The sequence below is a fragment of the Urocampus carinirostris genome, chromosome 15 (assembly GCF_059441175.1).
Source record: "Urocampus carinirostris isolate Australia breed hairy pipefish chromosome 15, RoL_Ucar_1.0, whole genome shotgun sequence".
In the NCBI taxonomy this organism is placed as follows: domain Eukaryota; kingdom Metazoa; phylum Chordata; class Actinopteri; order Syngnathiformes; family Syngnathidae; genus Urocampus; species Urocampus carinirostris.
The window spans coordinates 24,964,769-24,983,947 of record NC_142363.1 but is presented as its reverse complement, the minus strand read 5'-3'; the positions used below and the strand labels follow the sequence as shown (position 1 = coordinate 24,983,947).

Below are 19,179 nucleotides of genomic sequence, written 5' to 3'. Positions count from 1 at the left end.
CTTTATAAATAAAAAGGGTTAACGTTCATTTTTAAGCAGGAGTGCCCTTTGAACTAGAAGCAAGTCCCCTAAATGCAGACATAATGTGTCTAACCTGGGGTCGGCGTTTCTGTGCAGGTGCTGCCTGAGGTACCAGAGAAAGTGTTGCTGGGGGAGGAAGAGCGCCACACACAATGACAGCAGCTGCCAGCACTGCATAGAAGTCATCAAATCTGATTATAATTCGAGAAAACGACGGCGGACACAATTCTTCAAACCTGCGTGACGGAGTAGTTGTGCGGCGTGCGGCGGTTGGTTTGCTTGATGAGCTGACAGTACATTTCGTTGTGCAGCTCCGGGTGCGAAAGGCACACTTGCAGGGCGTTTTGTGCTAGTGATGTGTGGTAGTCCACGCTCGGAGACTCCACCAGGACGTTGATGAACAACTGGCAGGACTGCACATCACAAACTATGTCATTGTTTTTACACAAAGCATCCAGAAGGGGGAAGCAAAGTAGTACCTCTACATACGAGTTTATATATACAGTGGAACCTCGGTTTCAAACGCCTCTCAGTTCGAACGAATCGGAGTCCGACCAAAAATTTAGAGAAATTCTTGCTTCGCTGTTCGGTCAAAAAAATCGGAGTTTGAACACCGGTAATGCGTGAGTGCGTACGCTAGGGTGCGATGCTGAGCGGCGTACGGGTGGAGATGGCTCTTTTCCTGACCAACTGTTATCGCGTGCGGACGTGCTTCGTTTTGCTTTCGCTTTTAAAATAGGTGTACGAAGTGTTTTAGCCCCTAACTATGCCTCCGAAGAAGGTCGGTGCAAGCAGCAAAGTTGCTACAGGTAAAAAAGTTGTGCGTACAACTACTCCACCTGCGCCTTCTGCTGACCACCACAAAGGTAAGAAATCATATTCATAATTATTTTCTTTATCCTTTTTTTATTTTTACACGTTCATGTTAGCATAATCTTTTGTACGGAAGATTACGATAACGCGGACGTACGATTAGCCTAGGTTAGCTTTATGATTCGAGGTAAACATTCAGGGTGTTGGAACTGAGCCCAAAATTCAGGGTGTTGTAACGGAGCCCCCTTTCCAATGAACCGCTCACCACTTGTTGTGGAGACCCTTGTGCTAAATGACTTATAAACGACCTGATTTTTTTATTTTTACACGTTCATGTAAGCGTAATCTTTCGTACAGAAGATTACGATAACGCGGACGTACGATTAGCCTGGGTTAGCATTATGATTCGAGGTAAACATTCAGGGTGTTGGAACTGAGCCCAATATTCAGGGTGTTGGAACGGAGCCCCGTTTCCAATGAAGCGCTAGCCACTTGTGGTGCTAAATGACTTGTAAGCGACCTGATATTTTTATTTGTACACGTTCATGTTAGCGTAATCTTTCGTACGGAAGATTACGATAACGCGAACGTACGATTCGCCTGGGTTAGCTTTGTTTACGTAAAACATTCAGGGTGTTGGAACTGAGCCCAATATTCAGGGTGTTGGAACGGAGCCCCCTTTCCAATGAAGCGCTAGCCACTTGTGGTGCTAAATGACTTGTAAGCGACCTGATTTTTTTATTTTTACACGTTCATGTTAGCGTAATCTTTCGTACGGAAGATTACGATAACGCGAACGTACGATTCGCCTGGGTTAGCTTTATGTTAACGTTAAACATTCACGGTAAACATTCAGGGTGTTGGAACGGATTAAAACGATTGACATTATTTTTAATGGGAAAAATGATTTCGGTGATCAAACAAATCGGTTTTCGAACAGGGTTCTGGAACGGATTATGGTCAAGAACCGAGGTTCCACTGTATAACAAGTGAATGTTCCCGATATAAAGTAAATCAAAACTTATTGGCCTCCCAAAAGAACCCTACATAGCTATAAGACCCATATTCCTGATCACTAAAAACACATTAATATCGTAATTAAACATACAATTACAGTAAAAATATGTACAAGAAAATATAAACGGAATAAAACAAGTTGCTGAAACAAAGGTGTATACGTGGTGCAGAGGTGCAGGAGGAGTGACATAAGGAACACTTAAAATTAAAGTTACTGTTGTTGTGATTTTGCAGTAGACCGAATCACAGGGAAGCCGGGAGGCAAGATACAAAGTAACAAACAAATGATCAATGAACAACGGAACTATCCAAACCAGAAAACAAAAACTCAGAAACAAGGATGAAACAAGCAAAAGGTGATGGCGGCATTGATGGTGGAAATTGAGAAAGACCTTATAACGGGTGCTGTCCAAAATGTCCTTATGAAGGGTCAGGCTAACAGTTGTGGGGTGATTGGACGCAACTGTCCCAGTTACAAAGTGATAAGGCGCCCTCTGGTGGACAGACATGCACCAAACCCTTAAAATTGTAACGTAATTTGAACATGCCCAATATTTTTACAGCACAATTTTTTACTATTTTCTGCCTGTTTCAGTTTTCATGTATAACTTTCTTTTGCACTTTAAGATGGACTCGCAAGCTATCACTCTTACTGAATATGTGTCTCTGCCTCCGCTTCAAAATGTTAGGGAAATGGTAAGACAAGTGATAGGTTGGTCGTTTTGGTTGTAACATTTCTCAGAATTCACTGTGTGAATATAACTTGTTTTTATATTCCTAAATATAAAAACAATCTTTCACACACACACACACACATGAAGTAACGTTTCAATAATCAGTCTAATTGCATCTTTTGTATGTTTATCAGTCTTGTACTCTTTTATTTTGAAGTCGCATTTCCGGTGTATTTTTCTGTTTCCTGTGTGAATAAAGTTAACTGCACACACGGGAGCGGGGAGGGCTGCCGGGGCACTCGCTGGGGTGGGCCACAGGAAAGTGCACTCCCGCTTGGGAAATTTATTTACCTTAATGCTTGTTTTTATTTGAGTAATTCTGCCAACATAGAGTTTATATAAGTTTTAACTTTATCACGAGTGCCATTAAGGAGTGCTGTCAGATGACCAGATTCCATTTTTTTAATGTTTAATTTTTCAACAAAAGAAGCAACTTCTTCCCATTTAGCCAGCATCTCTCTATTCTTGAATCAACAATGTGCTGCGGCTTTGTAATTGGCACTCACATGTTTTTCTGTTATTTCTTGCTTCAGTTCAATTGTCATTATTATAATAATGCCAGAGCCCCTGTCCCAAAATCAACAAACATACCAATTTAAACTTGTCTCTTTCTTGCAATGACTCAAGATCGGTTAAACTCCTTTTGACCCTTTTTTATCATACATATTGGTTTCAAAACCAGATGCAAGCATTTATTTTGTAAAAACGTCACAACATTCTGAGAATAGGGAGCCTTATGTGCTTACCTTTGGCGAGAGATGGGAGGGAATGCTTGTACTTTTTGCATAGCTCCACCCATCCCTCCCACTCACCCAATCAAATGACTAAGTTCTCTTCCGGTGTTTTGGCGTATTTACAGTTCTGTGGATTCATCATAAAGTATCTGAACACTGAACACAGATTACATAGTGAACTTTTAAATAAAGGATTCTTTAGCGTTGTACAGCTAAAAATATTTTTTTTTCCCATTTTTTTGTGTGACACCTTGACTGTAAATTGTAGTGAAAAACGTGCCATATATATACTGCGAAGTAATCGTTCACCAGTAAGTTTCGGTTTGGCTTTGCGTGTAACTTAACAGGATAGACGAATTAAGTTTTGGACAAGATGGAGAAATTTTGCATGCAATCAAATCTGTCTCTGAGCCACAGATACTCGTAGAAAGAGCCATATATGGCTCGCGAGCCATAGGTTCCCGACCCCTGCTCTAGTGGGACCCTCTGGGGTTGCCCATAAACTGGATTTTCCTTCGTAAACTGAGTAAGATTCATGTTTAAAAAACACTTGTGAATCGGAATTCTAATGTGTGGATGTGCTTGTATAAAAAGGTAACGCTGTACATTTCGCTTTCTAGATCCGTTGCTCTCAACTGGACTGATTTCAGGACCCACCAAAGCACCTTTAATTACAAGCCGTGACCCAAATCAAGGAAATAATTTCAAATGTATTGAATGAAAGGCAGTTTAAACTAGAGATAATAAAATATACTTGAGTTTTTTTAAACAAAAAGACCAGAAAAAACAAAACAACTTCAAGTAATAATATTCTATTCAATGCTCAATTTGCCTCATTTTAATGCGATGCGAGATGCTTCGTTTTATTAGCTTTTGTCAAATTTAACAAAACCATCATGCACTAATACTAGACATAATGAAACTTTTTTGTTGGGCCTGGTGCTTCTTCTGCCGTTTTTTTTCCTACCCAAAAGTAAATTGCGATCGTGCCGTCACTATCCATTATCCCCGATCGCAAACTGCTGTGTGCAGGGACTGGCAGAGAGCACGTTTACCAAGAATGGAAGCTCTTTTTGCTGTTATGGTATTTCTGTCCAAAATGAAATGCATTCATGCGGCCGCAATCCACTTTTAGTGAGAGACGTACAGTTCTGGCCAGTTCAAAAAAGAAATGCACAATTGCTGCCGCGATCCATTATCCCTAATCGACTATTGCTTAGAGCAAATTTTTGACATGCGCGGCAGCTCATTTATTCTGTTCTTTCCACCTATATTGAACTGCACCCGTGCGGCCGCGATCCCTTATCTCTATTTGACAACTGCTTCTACTGCTGTCACTGTCTTGTACTACGGACAGACTGAAGAGATCTTTTCTTCCTCATGCCATGAGGCTCTTTAACTCCACCCGGCAGAGTAAAGGCCCACATTAAACCACACCACCTACATTGGATATTACCGAATCTTACTGCAATATGTATTCTGTGTAGCACTATTTAGTTACTCTATATAACACGCTACAGTGGGCATTTGCACGTCACACTGGGTATTTGTATATTGCATTATTTTGGCTTTATTATTGTACTGTTCTCAGCTCAGGGATGCTGCTGGAAATGTGAATTTCCCTTCGGGGATGAATAAAGTATCTATCTATCTATCTATCTATCTATCTACTGCGGTCTGGCAGGGTGCATGTTAAAAATGTGCATGGAGAATTCTATGCGATAAACAGATTACAGTATCTTTGAAGACAAACTTTTACTGTCAATCTACTGTTAATCAGTGTAACTGACCCTCTGTTATTTTTGTTTCCTTAGCGATCTTGTGCCAATGCACGGACCCGCGCCCCACTAAAAACAGGTCCGCGACCCACAGTTGAGAATCACGGATCTAGATATCAATTTACTATAGTGTTTAATAGTCCATAGTATTTATTGACCTTGAAAAGCTTGAGAGCTTCAGTTTGCAGGGCGTCCGAGGGCAACGTGGTGAGCGGGGATCGCAGACCTTCCTTGGAGAAGCTCAAAGCGGCACTCTGCCACAGGGTGCATTCTGGGAAAATGAAACCAAAACAACAACAGAAGTTTGGCTGTCAACACTTAGCAGCTGACACAAACTGCGAGCGAGGTTGTAAACACCGTCTGCCCGCTCTAGACGTGGACATCGGAATAACTCAGTGCTGACTTAGCGTCTCTCCGTTTTTAGCGAGGGCAGAGAATTCTGCAGTCAATTCAATGGTTTGTGTTATTGAGGAGATTGGCATGCACAGCCTGCTTTGTTTCGAGACAATTTTACAGGACAACTGTTGGTGGAGGAGTTTTATAGCCTTGCAAAGATAAATAAAAATTGTGGAGAATACACAAAAATATATATTTTTACTGCCACATTATTTTGCAGTATTTCCCCCCTAAATTACTACTTTTTTCAAAGTATCTTACAGGATTAATTTTTAGGTTTTTATTGTGAAGTAGAACATACTTTACATGAGTAAAACAATGTATTACAATTATAAATAAAAATAACAAGAACAAAGATAAATAAAATCAAACAAATTTTTCACAGGAAAATTAAAAAAAAAATGGTCTTATTTTATTATACATTATTATTATTTCATTATTCTTTTATGTGATTCTAACATTTAAATATTTCAAACAATCATTTTAAATTATAAATAATAATTTAAAAAATCACTCACAGCTTATTTTGTAATATTTGTCTTATTTGCAGGATTCTCTGAATGTTTTCTGTCAAGTAAAAAATATAACAATTTTACATTGTAAACTATAATAGAATAACCAAAAAATACTTAATACTTAAAACGACAATAAATATTCTCTTTCTATAAAAACAGCTTTTTGTATAAAATGTAGGACCTTATTGCACTAGTCTAAAAAAATTTCAAACCAGTTTAGTGGCCTCGGGGTAGGGCGTCCTGAGACTAGCGGGTCACTGGTTCGAGCCTCGGCCGGCTCATACCTAAGACTTACAACATTGGTACCCATTGCCTCCCTGATGGTGCTCGGTATTAGGGGTTGGAATTGGGGGGTTTGGTCACCTAATGACTCCTAACACAGCAGTTGGGTAGAACTATCGTCATATCACTTATTGTGCATTGATGTACGAATGTGCATGGGAACTGACCGCTAGTGAGACGGGATAATGTGGAAAAATGGATGGAATGGAATATAAAATATTTTTACTGAAAATACAAAATGTATTGAAAAACAGGGTTCTTACATCTTAAGGCAAGTTAAATTCAAGATGTCTTAATGCCGTTTGGAATCAAATTGAAGGCCAAGTCGACAAAAAACACAATTGAAACATACAAAACAAAAAAAAATCACAAATATTTCTGGCACAGTACATCTTGCCTTGTACACAGCCACTTCTCTTAATTATACACTTTCCCTTAGCCCAAAGTAAACGTCTCTGTCTGATCTTGCTATATATATTGTGGGTAGACCTAAGACATCTGTCTGCTCTGAAAGGCCCAACTGAAACCACATCGCCGTTTTGATGGCTCTGTTATTGCGGTCTTGCGATGTTGCCACGAAAGTAAACCAGCGAATTACTAAAAAAGACAATTGATAAATGTTAGTAAATCTTTGTAGTTCAAACAAATGTAAATCTGATTAATGTGTTTACATTTTTAAGGCTTTCGATAATTTGATTTGAGACATTTTAATGCTAATTAAGGCCTTTTATTTTAGAATAATAAATTCAATGCCTTGTAAGCCTATCTACTGATAGCAGTAGTACCTCTTCACGTGAGCTTAATTTGTTTTAAGATCGTGCTCGTAGCTTGAACTGCTTGTATAACAAGCAAAATTTCTCGATCCGAAATAATCAAAAACAAAAGCATTCATCTTGGAGTGCCCGGAGAAAACCCACACAACATGAACAGAACATGCAAACTCCACAAAGGAAGGTTCGATCTCATGACCTCAGAATTGTGCCACACACGCGCTAACCACTGCGCCGCCGTGCTGCCCTAAAACGATTTAAAAAAAATAATAATTCAAACCCTAATCAATACTTGTTTTACCTTTGTCTCCGTCTGCATCTAGCAGTCTCCCGATGAGCCGCTCATACTCGGTGCCCACCTTCAGGTTGCCGCTACTTCCTGCCGCCACGCACAAGTGGTACAGCCATGCATCCTATACGTGATGTAACCGTTAGCATCGTACACTTTTGTCACAGTGTGACACAGAACACCGACCTTTTCCTGTTTGGTTCTGACAAGAAGATAGGAAGGACTCTGGTCGACAGGTTTAACCACCAGGGTGCAATGCGACGACAAGAAGCCTCCGCGGACGCTCGCTTCGTAATCTTCGTCCGAGTCGCACGAGCGGTCCACTTCATGGACCGACGCCGAACACACCTGCAGCCGGCCTAGGGGAAGCTGCGAGAATGATGATATTTTAACATAATTTACGGTACCGCCAAAATATTGTACTATATCATCCATCCATCCATCCATTATCTTCCGCTTATCCGGGGTCGGGTCGCGGGGGCTGCAGCCTTAAAAGGGAAGCCCAGACGTCCCTCTCCCCAGCCACCTCCTCCAGCTCATCTGATGGGATCCCGAGGCGTTCCCAAGCCAGGGGAAATAGACCAGCTCGGTAGCCTACATGGTAGGGCGCCCGCTCCGAGACTGGGAGGTCGCTGGTTCAAGCCTCGGCCGAGTCATACCTAAGACTTACAAAATTGGTACCCATTGCCTCCCTGCTTGGCGCTCGGCATTAAGGTTTGGAATTGGGGGGGGGGGTTGGTCACCTAATGACTCCCAACACAGCAGTTGGGTCTAAAAACCCGGCGCCAATGGAAGGCGATGAGTCACGTCGATAGCTTCGCGTGACAAAATGATTTCCGGTAGATATCAGGTTGATGGTTGATACTGGCTGAATAATAATAAATACAGCCGAGAGACATAGTCTCTCCAGCGTGTCCTGGGTCGCCCCCGGGGCCTCCTGCCGGCGGGACATGCCCGGAACACCTCCCGAGGGAGGCGTCCAGGAGGCATCCTTATTAGATGCCCAAGCCACCTCAACTGGCTCCTCTCAATGCGGAGAAGCAGTGGCTCTACACAGAGTCCCTCCAGGATGACTGAGCTTCTCACCTTATCTCTAAGGGAAAACCCAGACACCCTTCAGAGGAAACTCATTTCGGCCACTTGTACCTAGGATCGTGTTCTTTCGGTCATAACCCAAAGTTCATGACCATAGGTGAGGGTAGGAACGTAGATCGACCGGTAGATCGAGAGCTTTGCCTTTCGGCTCAGCTCCCTCTTCACCACGACGGACCGGTACAGGGTCCGAATGACGGCAGACGCTGCACCGACCCGTCTGTCGATCTACCGTTCCATCCTACCCTCACTCGTGAACAAGACCCGGGGATACTTGAACTCCTCCACTTGGGGCAAGATCTCATCCCCAACCCGGAGGGCTATGCTTCCTATAGCCTGTTAGCGTGAATGTAGTTAACTGTAGCACACGACCTTATATTCAAAAGATTGTTTAACTTCTGGTTCTATTCTCTTTGAGCAAGTTTGCCACCTAGGTCAACTTCAACAAATTCGAAATACACTTTTTGATAATCATATGTATTCTATTTCTAGCCCTCAAAGACAGTTAAAGTGAATAAGTGACCTTGTCTTCCTGATTACGATAGTAGTAGAAGACCTTTCCGACCAAACGGCACCATACCAGCTTGGAATGCCCGTGTTTGACCTGTGTAGAAAAATATTTCCGATCATAATATTACAATTTCAACTGTGAGCACAAATATAAAATAAAAAAGTGAAAACATTAAGGGAGATGTTTACAGCTACTTGTTATAAAATGTTTTTTGATCTATTTACTGTTCATAAAAAAGGGGGTTTTGGTACCTTTGTTAGCCAGCCAGTTACAGTGGGCTTGGCAGAGGTGGGCTCGAAGCTGACCTGGCTGCTGGCCTGGATTTTCAAGATATTCTGAAAGACCCGGATCCATTCCTCCAGGATGTTGGACGAATCTGCCGTCAGGTAAAAAGTCTTTTTCTCCGTAATCAACTGAAAAAAAAAACATTTGACTGGTAGATGAACAATTCGTGTGTTTTATCATAAGAAATTTGGTAAATTCCGGACTATAGAGTGCACCTGATAATAAGCCGCGGTCAGTTCATTTTCAAAGGAAAAAAATCTATTGTACATACATAAGCCGCACTTGAATATAAGCCGCATGTGCCCACGTTGAAACATGAGCTTTTTACAAAGAAAGACGGTACACAGAACGAGTTGTTATAACATTCAGTAACTTAACCCCTTCGACGTATTCAAATACGTGTCTGTACGATGTCACTAGTTACAAAAATACTTCAGGTTACATGTCAATGGAAAGCTTAAACTCTTGGGATTTAAAATAGGATGACCATTTCAAATTATACTCATCGGAGAAACAAATCTGAAACAAGATACCCGAAAACTATAAAGCCAGCATAACTCACGGTTACATCCACTGGCCGTCTTCAACTTTTGATGTCCGCGAAAATAGATTTGTTCCATTAAAGACAATCCATAGAATTCAACTGTGTAAAATATTTACTCCAAAACACACGATAATGCCGAAAGATAAATATAAATTGCTACTTGTAATCCGGTCGTTTCGCCACATTATTTTTGTTTACAAATAAACAAAATCGTAGAATTCTTTCCAATGTGTTAGTTAGCCCTACCTTTTCAATTGACTCCTTTTCCATGATGAAGGTTAATGCTAGTTTTATTCACAAAGTTACATTAAACTTGTGTCTTCCTCAACACATATATTCCACCTGTCTCACTCTTAACTTTACTGCTCGGTGGCAGAACCAGAACAGATGGTAGACCCAAACGCGTAACGTTTCACAACAAACTTTATTGCGGAAGCTGAGAAGTCAGGTACGGTAAAGCAAGCACCAGCAATCCAGGAGGAGCTGGGAGCTCACGGGGATCGGAGCGTGGTCGGAAGGCGGAAACGAGTCGAGTAGCTGGGACGGGAGATACGAGCGTGGTCGGTGGGTAAAAACGGGTCGAGTAGCCGGGGCGGGAGATCGGAGTGTGGTCGAAGGAAGATAAAAGTCAGGGAGCTGGAGACGATCGGGAAGCCAGGGATACAGGTAAGGACGGGACAGACGGGAGACAGAGTCAAAGTCAAAGCCAGAGTCTTGCTTTGCATGTGCAGAGGTTCGCTGACGGACTGACAAGGAGTGAATGGAATACTGAGTTTAAATAGGAGGGGAACCAATCAGGCAACGAGCAGCAGCTGGCGCCAAACGAGCAGGCACAGGTGAGGACAATGGGTAATCATGACACTTGGCCCCTGGCGTCCATTAGAAAAAAAATGCATATATTAGGCGCATCATTACTTAAGCCGCAGGGTTGAAGGCTTGTGGTTTATAGTCCGGAATTTACGTTATTGTTTGTCCTACGCCCAATGACAAGACATAAAACAAGGATAGGGGTGTCAGATTTTTGGAAATATTGGTAAATTTTGTATAAACCAGTATGCCGAAACTTACCTGAAAAGTTTGTCCAGCTTCTCCTCGCACAATTCGGCAAGATGAGTTGAGCTCAATCTGACCTTGGGGTTTCTTGATGATATCGCTCTAAAGTAATCACACATGCACAAATATATTACTTACAAAAGTATTTTATAACGGATGATTACATATGCAGGTACACCTAACCCTTGCACTATGTCAACATACTTCAAGGGGTATAACACATTTTATAGGGTTAATTTAAAAATAATAATGAAATTAAAGCTATTGAGTTGAATCATTATTTCAGGAAATATATTTGTACCTCAGATTTTATTAAATTAAAATACACACTAATTTTTATTATTATTTTAGGACTGTTACTGAAAGGAGCACATGTAATGGTGATTTTGTTTTTGTACACAACAAAATAAATACATCACTATATAAATGCTTATCGTATTGGTAATTTTTTTCCCTTAAATTTTAGAAATACAATTCTTATTTAATCATACTTGCAAACATACTTTTAATTTTATGGGGGAAAAAAATAATAGTTAGACTTATTATTGAAAGAATGTTATAATTATTCGTTTATTTATGATTAATTATAATTAATTATTTATTGCTTGATAAAATTTAATTTTTAAATGATTGTTGAAAAATATATATAAAATGATATACATGTACAAAACAGCTACAATTATCTCCTGACGAAATAAGAACATTTTAATCAGAAAGGTAAGGTTTTTTTTAGTTTATGTAGTCCTCCATTTTTTAAGTTAACTTTTGAAACATTCTTTACTCATAATTATCTCATTTTTTTGTCATCTTCATATTTTCAGGAAGGTAATGGATGGCTACTATAGAAATTAAGCTTAAAATGTGAATAAATGAAAGCGATAATTTTTTGAGGCTATACAAATATTTGACAAGGGAAACGTCACAAAATCAACAGTTTCATTGACAGGCCAACTCACGGGAGATTTGTAGTAGAGAATCCCTCCGTTCCTCAACACGAACCATCGACGTTTCCACACCTTCACATGACTGCTCATCTTCAGCAGGTAGCCACATTTCTCCAACGTCTCCTGAATGCAACGCCTAACATGATCAAAAATCCAAGTACCGTATTTTCCGCACTATAAGGCGCACCTAAAAGCCTTTATTTTTTTCAAAAGCTGACCATGCGCCTAATAATACAGTGCGCCTTATATATGGATCAATATTAAGTCGCAAAGTCTTGCAACTAAAGCAAGCAGCCGCCGACTCGATTTTCCCCCGAAGGCGAAGTAGTATGGTGTATGCTGGGATTTATATACCGACGTTTCATTTCCTAACCAATGTGTCAATCATCATTTGAATCAGTCACTATTGGCTAAAGTTATTCGGAAGTAGAGGGGGCGGATCCTTTTTATCATTTACAGGCTCGCATAGGCTAAAGGGGCGAAACAAAGCCTGCAATTGGCCGAAAAAGATGAATGTGAATCACACGTTGGGTTGCACTACGGCATAGAGAAAACATTTTTTACTAGTCTGTATTTTACTCTCCTGGATTTACTACACTCACGGTTGTAAGAAGACCATGGTTACGTATCATTATTGAACGTGATGGCTGCAAGAGAACTTAGGTGAGCTATGCGGCTTTATATTTTCCCGGTATCTTGTTTTAGAACGATCTTGATGTTTCTGTGATGAGTCTATTTTTAAACTAAATTCAATTCAAAGTGTTTATTGTCATATGCAGAGTAAAGAACCCCGTTTCCCTGCACAATAAAATTCTTACTTTGCTGTCCACACAGTTGCCAGCAAAAAATAAAATGGAAACTAAGAAATGTTTGGCATTTCTTGAATCCCAAGACTTTAACCTTCCGAATGATATTTGGAACGATGCATTTGAGTGATAGGTGACATCGTACAGACACTGTTTCCGTACATGTCTGAGACACGTATTTGCTTCTTTGCAAGCTTTGGGAATGTTAAGGGGGTAATAAGTTTGACTGAACTATCTGACTGTTTTGTCGACGTTCCCATTGTAGCGCCTTCTAATCCGGTGCGCCTTATGTATGGTAAATATAGGACCAAAAACTATTTTTTGGGGGTGCGCCCTATAACCCGGTGCGCCTTATAGTGCGGAAAATACGGTACACAAAAAGGCTTACACAATAGCAGTCGGTGGGTCAACATATAACACTCACAGGCCCAGCACTTTCACAGGAGTATGAGGATGTCCTCTGGACCTTGTGTTCCGGTTCCGAGTGGTCGCTGTCCAGCGAGCAGGCATCGGGCGGGATGGCGTAGTCGCTCTCTGAGCTGATGGACGACATGGACACGCCTGTAGGCAACATCCAATGGAATCAATTGATTTGTCTTTATTGTCCTTGATATCAACATAGTGAAACGTTGTATGCAACAAGATAAGACATGCGACTCCAAGGTAAACATATAATAAAGACTTAAATAGGATAAAAGACTCTTGGGAAAAATAGGCGTAAGTATTCAAAATGTAGGGCAGCGCGGCGGCGCAGTGGTTAGCGCGTGCGCGGCACAGTTCTAAGGTCTTGGGAACCTCCTGTGTGGGTTCAAATCCAGCTACCAGACTTCCTGTGCGGAGTTTGTATGTTCTCCCCGTGCTTGCGTGGGTGTCCTCCGGGCACTCCGGTTTCCTCCCACATTCCAAAGACATGCATTTCAGGTGAATTGGCCGGTCCAAATTGTCCCTAGGTGTAAATGAGCGAGCGAGTTGTCTGTCCCTGTGTGCCCTGCGATTGGCTGGTAACCAGTTCAGGGTGTCCCCTGCCCACTGCCCGATGATTGCTGGGATGGGCTCCAGCACCCCCGCGACCCTACTGAGGATAAGCGGTGCAGCTATTGAGATGAGATGAGATTAAGAACGCAGTGCTTGGAGACTGGCCAAAGTTATTGTTATTGTGCAATGAAAAATAGTGCAATATTATTTCAGCAGCAACGAAAATAAGACATCATCAGTTGACAGATATATATTTTCACAGTTTTGCACTCTTGTTTAGGGGCGTGATGTGCCTGGGAAAGAAACTGTCTCCGAGCCTGTTTATCCTTGTTTGAAGGGACCTTTAGTACCTACCAGAAAGCAACAAGAACAGTTCTTTATAAAGTTGATAGTATCTTAGCCGGCAATGTTCTTTAGACAGGGCACAGAGCAGCCAATGTTCCATTTGTCTGCTGTCGTGCTACCACTATACCGCACCATGAAGCCATCTGCAAGAATTCTCTCCACTGTGGCTTTTTAGAAGGACACCAGCAGCTACTGTTGGAGGTTGTTTCTCCTGAGAACCTTCAGAAAGTGAGGTCGTAGCTGTGCCATCCCCACGACAGCCCTGGTGCTGGCAGACCAGGCAATGTCGTCAGAGACGTGCCCTGTACTTTGAAGGAATACTCTCTCCAGGCAGTGTCCATTTATGATGAGTGCTTGCCCTCCTGAAGTCGAGTAGGACTTCCTTGGATTTTGTGATGTTCAGTATGATTTTATTTTTCAAACACCATGTTATCAGCGTCTCCACCAACTTCCTGTATGCTGCCTCATTTCCAATCGAGACGAGTCAGACCAAGTTGGTATCGTCAGCAAGCTTGACAATTGTGTTCATGGGGTGGGTTTGTTAACAATCCAAGGCATACAGGGTGAGCAGTAGAGGGGTGAGGTCCACAGCCTTTGGGGAGTTGGAGAGAAAGTCCAAAATCCAGCAGTAAAAGTAGGATCTCCACCAGGATCCCTGGAATGATGGTATTAAACGCAGAGCTGAAGTCTAGAAAGACCAGCTTCACATAGTTCCAACGTTTCTCCAAATGACCCAGTATGAAGAGATGTTTTCAGCATTTACATGCTTCCATCAGGTGATATTATTCGCAAGTATAATATCAGTTTCCATTGCTACGCAGACGACACTCAACTTTATCTCCCGATGGAGGAATCTGCCACACTAAACTGTGCAAATTTGGAGGCCTGCCTCACTGAGATAAAAGAGTGGATGTCACTCAATTGTTTGCGTCTTAACTCTGAAAAGACCGAAATGTTAGTTATCGGTCCATCTAAATGCCGCGACTTATTCTCTAAAACTGCTGTGAACATTGACAAATGTCACATCACACAGAGTGACTCACTTAAAAATTTAGGAGTCACATTTGACCCCGATCTGTCCTTTCAAACACATGTGAAGAAAATTACTAGAACCGCTTTCTTCCATCTTCGTAACATTGCTAAAATTCGTCCTATACTGTCTCAGTCGGATGCGGAGATTATAATTCACGCGTTTGTTACCTCCCGTCTCGATCACTGTAACGCACTACTCTCCGGTCTTCCGATGACCAGACTCAAGATTCTTCAGCTGGTACAAAATGCCGCAGCGAGGCTTTTAACTAGGACAAAAAAGTCCGATCACATCACCCCAATTTTGGCTAACCTGCATTGGCTCCCTGTTAGCCTAAGATGTGATTTCAAGGTTCTCCTATTATTATACAAAATCATACATGGACTTTCCCCCTCATATCTTTCAGATCTGATTTCCCCCTATGTTCCGGCCCGAAGCCTTCGTTCTGAGAGTGCCGTTCTTCTGGTGATCCCAAGAGCCAAGAAGTGTTCCGCATGTTCGAGAGCGTTCTCCATCCGGGCACCGGTGCTGTGGAATGCTCTTCCCCCTGAGATCCGATCTGCAACCTCAGTGGAAATGTTTAAATCTAAGCTTAAAACTCACTTCTACTCTATAGCATATGAATAACCTAAACTTCTCATGTGTAATAACCTGTGAAGCCCTTTGAGACTCTCTGTGATTAAGGGCTATACAAATAAAAATGACTTGACTTTATTGTGCTGTCAGTGGAGCCGTTTGCCTGGAAGGCAAACTGATGAGGGTCCAGTGTAGGGTGAGGGGAACCTTTGACGTGCTGGAACACCGACCTCTTAAAGCACTTTTGATAAAGTGATAGCGCTCGTACCTCTCTTGATGGCACGGGGGCTGCCGGGGCCCCGCTTGTCCGGATTCAGCGCCGAGGTCCGCAAGCTGGCCAGGGAGCCGCTATCGTCGTCGGAACCAGAATCATCGTTATCCCGCAGAGGACCCGAACTGATTTGAGTTGCCTTCTAACCACTCGGAAATGAGACAATTTATTAACATTTGATTACAAAAAAACAAAAAGAATTCTTTACTCACCCCTTTCAATGCAGTATAAACAGGAACGCTGATATTCTTGTAAATCAACTGCGCAAACAAACTGGCTGCTGGGCACTGGGGCAAGGTTGAACCTAAAGATATATGAACAAATTAAACGCGGGTTAATACAGCAGTCAAAGGTGGTAGTTAGCTAAGAGATTCTAGTTACCTTAGCGTAAACGAGCTTTAGTATAGTCCTTTTCTTGTCCTGAACAATAATCTAAACCACAGGTGTCCCGCGGGCCAGATCAGGCCCACCAATGGTTTAAATCCGGCCCGCAAGACAACAGTGAGAGAAGCGCAAGAGGAAAATGAGCTGTAGTTTTAAATATTTCCACCGGATGTCACCAAAGCCGGGTAACACTTGCAAAACAATTGTGGTAGTATTTCTCCATTTTTACCTCTGACACACTTCTTTTTTATTTATTTCTCCCTCTGTTTCTTTCTCCTGTTCACTCTCTCTTTCTCGCTCTTTTTCTCATTTCTCTATTCCTCTCTCACTCTCTCACTGTTTCTTTTTCTCTCTCTTGCTCTCTTTCTATTTTCTCTCTCTAATTTACACTTGAATTCTCTTTCTTTCTATTTTTCTCTTTCTTTTTCACCCTCTTTCTTTCCCTTTTTCGACCTCTCTCTCTCTCTCTCTCTCTCACCTTACTTTGTCTCTTTTTCTACTGCTCACTCTTTTTCTTTCTGTCGTTTCACTTCTCTTGTTCTTTTTATCTTTCTCTTTTTTCACTTTGTTTTTCTCTCTATAAATTCCTATCTTTATTCTGCTCTCTTTTTCTCTCACTGTTACTCTATCTCCCTTGTTCTCCTTATCTGTTTATCTCTCTCTCTTTCTCCCTGTCTCTTTCTCTTAAACTTACTAGTCCGGCCCCCGTGAGATTTTTTATAGCATTTGTGGCCCCCAGCTAAAACGAGTTTGACACCCCTGATCTAAACTTATTGAATTAGCAGTAGCTCAAGGGGTAGAATGCTTGTTTTGAGACCGAGAGGTTGCGGGTTGGATTCCTTGCTCATCTGAGTCAAATGCTGAAGTGTCATTATGACCCTATGGTATGCAGACAGGCGCCTTGCATGGCAGTCACCGCTATCGGTGTGTGAGTGTGTGTGTAAATGGGAACATTATAAAGCGCTTTCGGAGGTCTTCAGTGACATGAAAAGTGCTATATAAATGCAGACCATTTAACTTTTAAAACATGTTGAAAAACATGCGTGTGCGGCACAGTTCTTAGGTCTTGGGAACCTCCTGTGTGGGTTCAAATCCAGCTACCGGACTTCCTGTGCGGAGTTTGTGTGTTCTCCCCGTGCTTGCGTGGGTTTCCTCCGGGCACTCCGGTTTCCTCCCACATTCCAAAGACATGCATTTCAGGTGGATTGGCCGGTCCAAATTGTCCCTATGTAAGAGTTGTCTGTCCCTGTGTGCCCTGCGATTGGCTGGCAACCAGTTCAGGGTGTCCCCTGCCCACTGCCCGATGATTGCTGGGATGGGCTCCAGCACCCCCCGCGACCCTACTGAGGATAAGCGGTGCAGCTAATGAGATGAGATCATTTGAATTGTCAGTTTAAATCTGATGCAAAGCAGCTGCCTGTGTTTTTTTTTTTTAAACAACCCGTAAACACCCTTCACAGGAATTCTCTGGTCTTTTGCGTCTGGATGAGGAAATCGTTTTTTAATCCAGGCAGCTGACAACACCTGTGACTCGAATACAAATAACCCAACTAAGGTGTCGTAATACTAGGTGACATCATCCATTGGGAGTTGCTAATCTTGTGCACCCCTTGTGACGATACAGGAACAGAACATAAATAGGAGTAGGGCCTTTCCATTACTGGAGACTAAATGAATGGACCAAGGACCAGAAAGCTTACATTAAATCAGAGGTCAGGAACCTTTTTGACTCAGAGAGCCACAAATTCTAAATATTTCGATTTTTTTTTTTGAGAGCTACACAATATATTTTAAGACAAAATAAAACAAAGCTGCTAAACCTTATCTCCAGACAAAAAAATCACTCTTTAGTGCATTTGATTTCACTGTGTGACATTTGGTGATTTCATAAATATATGAAATAATATCAATGTCGGGCAGCACGGCGGCGCAGTGGTTAGCGCATGTGCGGCACAGTTCAAGTCATGGGAACCTCCTGCGTGGGTTCAAATCCAGCTCCAGACTTCCTGTGCGGAGTTTGTATGTTCTCCCCGTGCTTGCGTGGGTTTCCTCCGGGCACTCCGGTTTCCTCCCACATTCCAAAGACATGCATTTCAGGGGAATTGGCCGGTCCAAATTGTCCCTAGGTGTGAATGAGCGAGTGAGTTGTCTGTCCCCGTGTGCCCTGCGATTGGCTGGCAACCAGTTCAGGGTGTCCCCTGCCCACTGCCCGATGATTGCTGGGATGGGCTCCAGCACCCCATGACCCTACTGAGGATAAGCGGTGCAGCTAATGAGATGAGATGAGATATCAATGTCAAAGCCTGTGTCTCATATTAACAAATGTCCCACTTAGAATTTGTGTCCATTCCACAGTCACACATGATTGTTGTTGTTCATTTTGATCGCCATTGTTATCACAAATAAAAGTTTCCAAACAAGGTGCTAGCAGAATTATTTTGTAAAAAAAAACTATATCACAAAATACTACAAACCATTAGGATACGGATGTACTGTATTTCCTTTGGGCTATACAATGTGTTTACAGTTCTATCCTTTGGAATCAAGAGGTCATAATTCGTCCTCCATTACGTTTTATACCAGTGGATCTTCGACATATTTGTCAGAACCCGAACAGACGGTGGACCCAAACGCGTAACGTTTTCACACCAAGCCTTATTTTACGGAAACGGGGCAGTCATGCACGGGAACACAAACGCCAGCGATTCCGCGATCGCTGGGCAGAAGAAGATGCCGGAAAACAGGAAGCCAGGGGCAGACGAGATCGAAACCGGACAGGACAGACGGGATTGATACCAGATACAGGATACACGAGCAAATACTGGACAGGACGGGATCGATACCTGATACAGGATGCACGAGCAAGATACCTGACAGGACAGGACAGGCGGGATCCACACCTGATACAGGATGCACGAGCAAGATACCGGAGAGGACGGGAAAAAGGGGATCGATACCGGATACAGGATGCACAAGCAAGATACCGGACAGAACGGGACTGACGGGATCAATAC

The 19,179-nt window shown here is 42.3% G+C and overlaps 1 protein-coding gene across 1 annotated transcript in view; it reads right to left on the bottom strand.

Annotated features, from left to right (window-relative positions):
• The window catches only part of plekhh1 (pleckstrin homology, MyTH4 and FERM domain containing H1), a 79,995-nt gene that overhangs the window by 15,459 nt on the left and 45,357 nt on the right, over window positions 1-19,179 (bottom strand). Inside the window, exons 10-21 of the mRNA XM_088354007.1 lie at window positions 15,994-16,085; window positions 15,779-15,923; window positions 13,009-13,145; window positions 11,791-11,901; window positions 10,850-10,936; window positions 9,204-9,365; window positions 8,965-9,045; window positions 7,536-7,718; window positions 7,362-7,473; window positions 5,256-5,368; window positions 258-434; window positions 95-192 (exon numbers count right to left, since the gene is read on the bottom strand). Of these exons, the coding sequence (XP_088210133.1) occupies window positions 95-192; window positions 258-434; window positions 5,256-5,368; window positions 7,362-7,473; window positions 7,536-7,718; window positions 8,965-9,045; window positions 9,204-9,365; window positions 10,850-10,936; window positions 11,791-11,901; window positions 13,009-13,145; window positions 15,779-15,923; window positions 15,994-16,085 (1,498 nt within the window). The remainder of the gene's footprint in view (window positions 1-94; window positions 193-257; window positions 435-5,255; window positions 5,369-7,361; window positions 7,474-7,535; window positions 7,719-8,964; window positions 9,046-9,203; window positions 9,366-10,849; window positions 10,937-11,790; window positions 11,902-13,008; window positions 13,146-15,778; window positions 15,924-15,993; window positions 16,086-19,179) is intronic.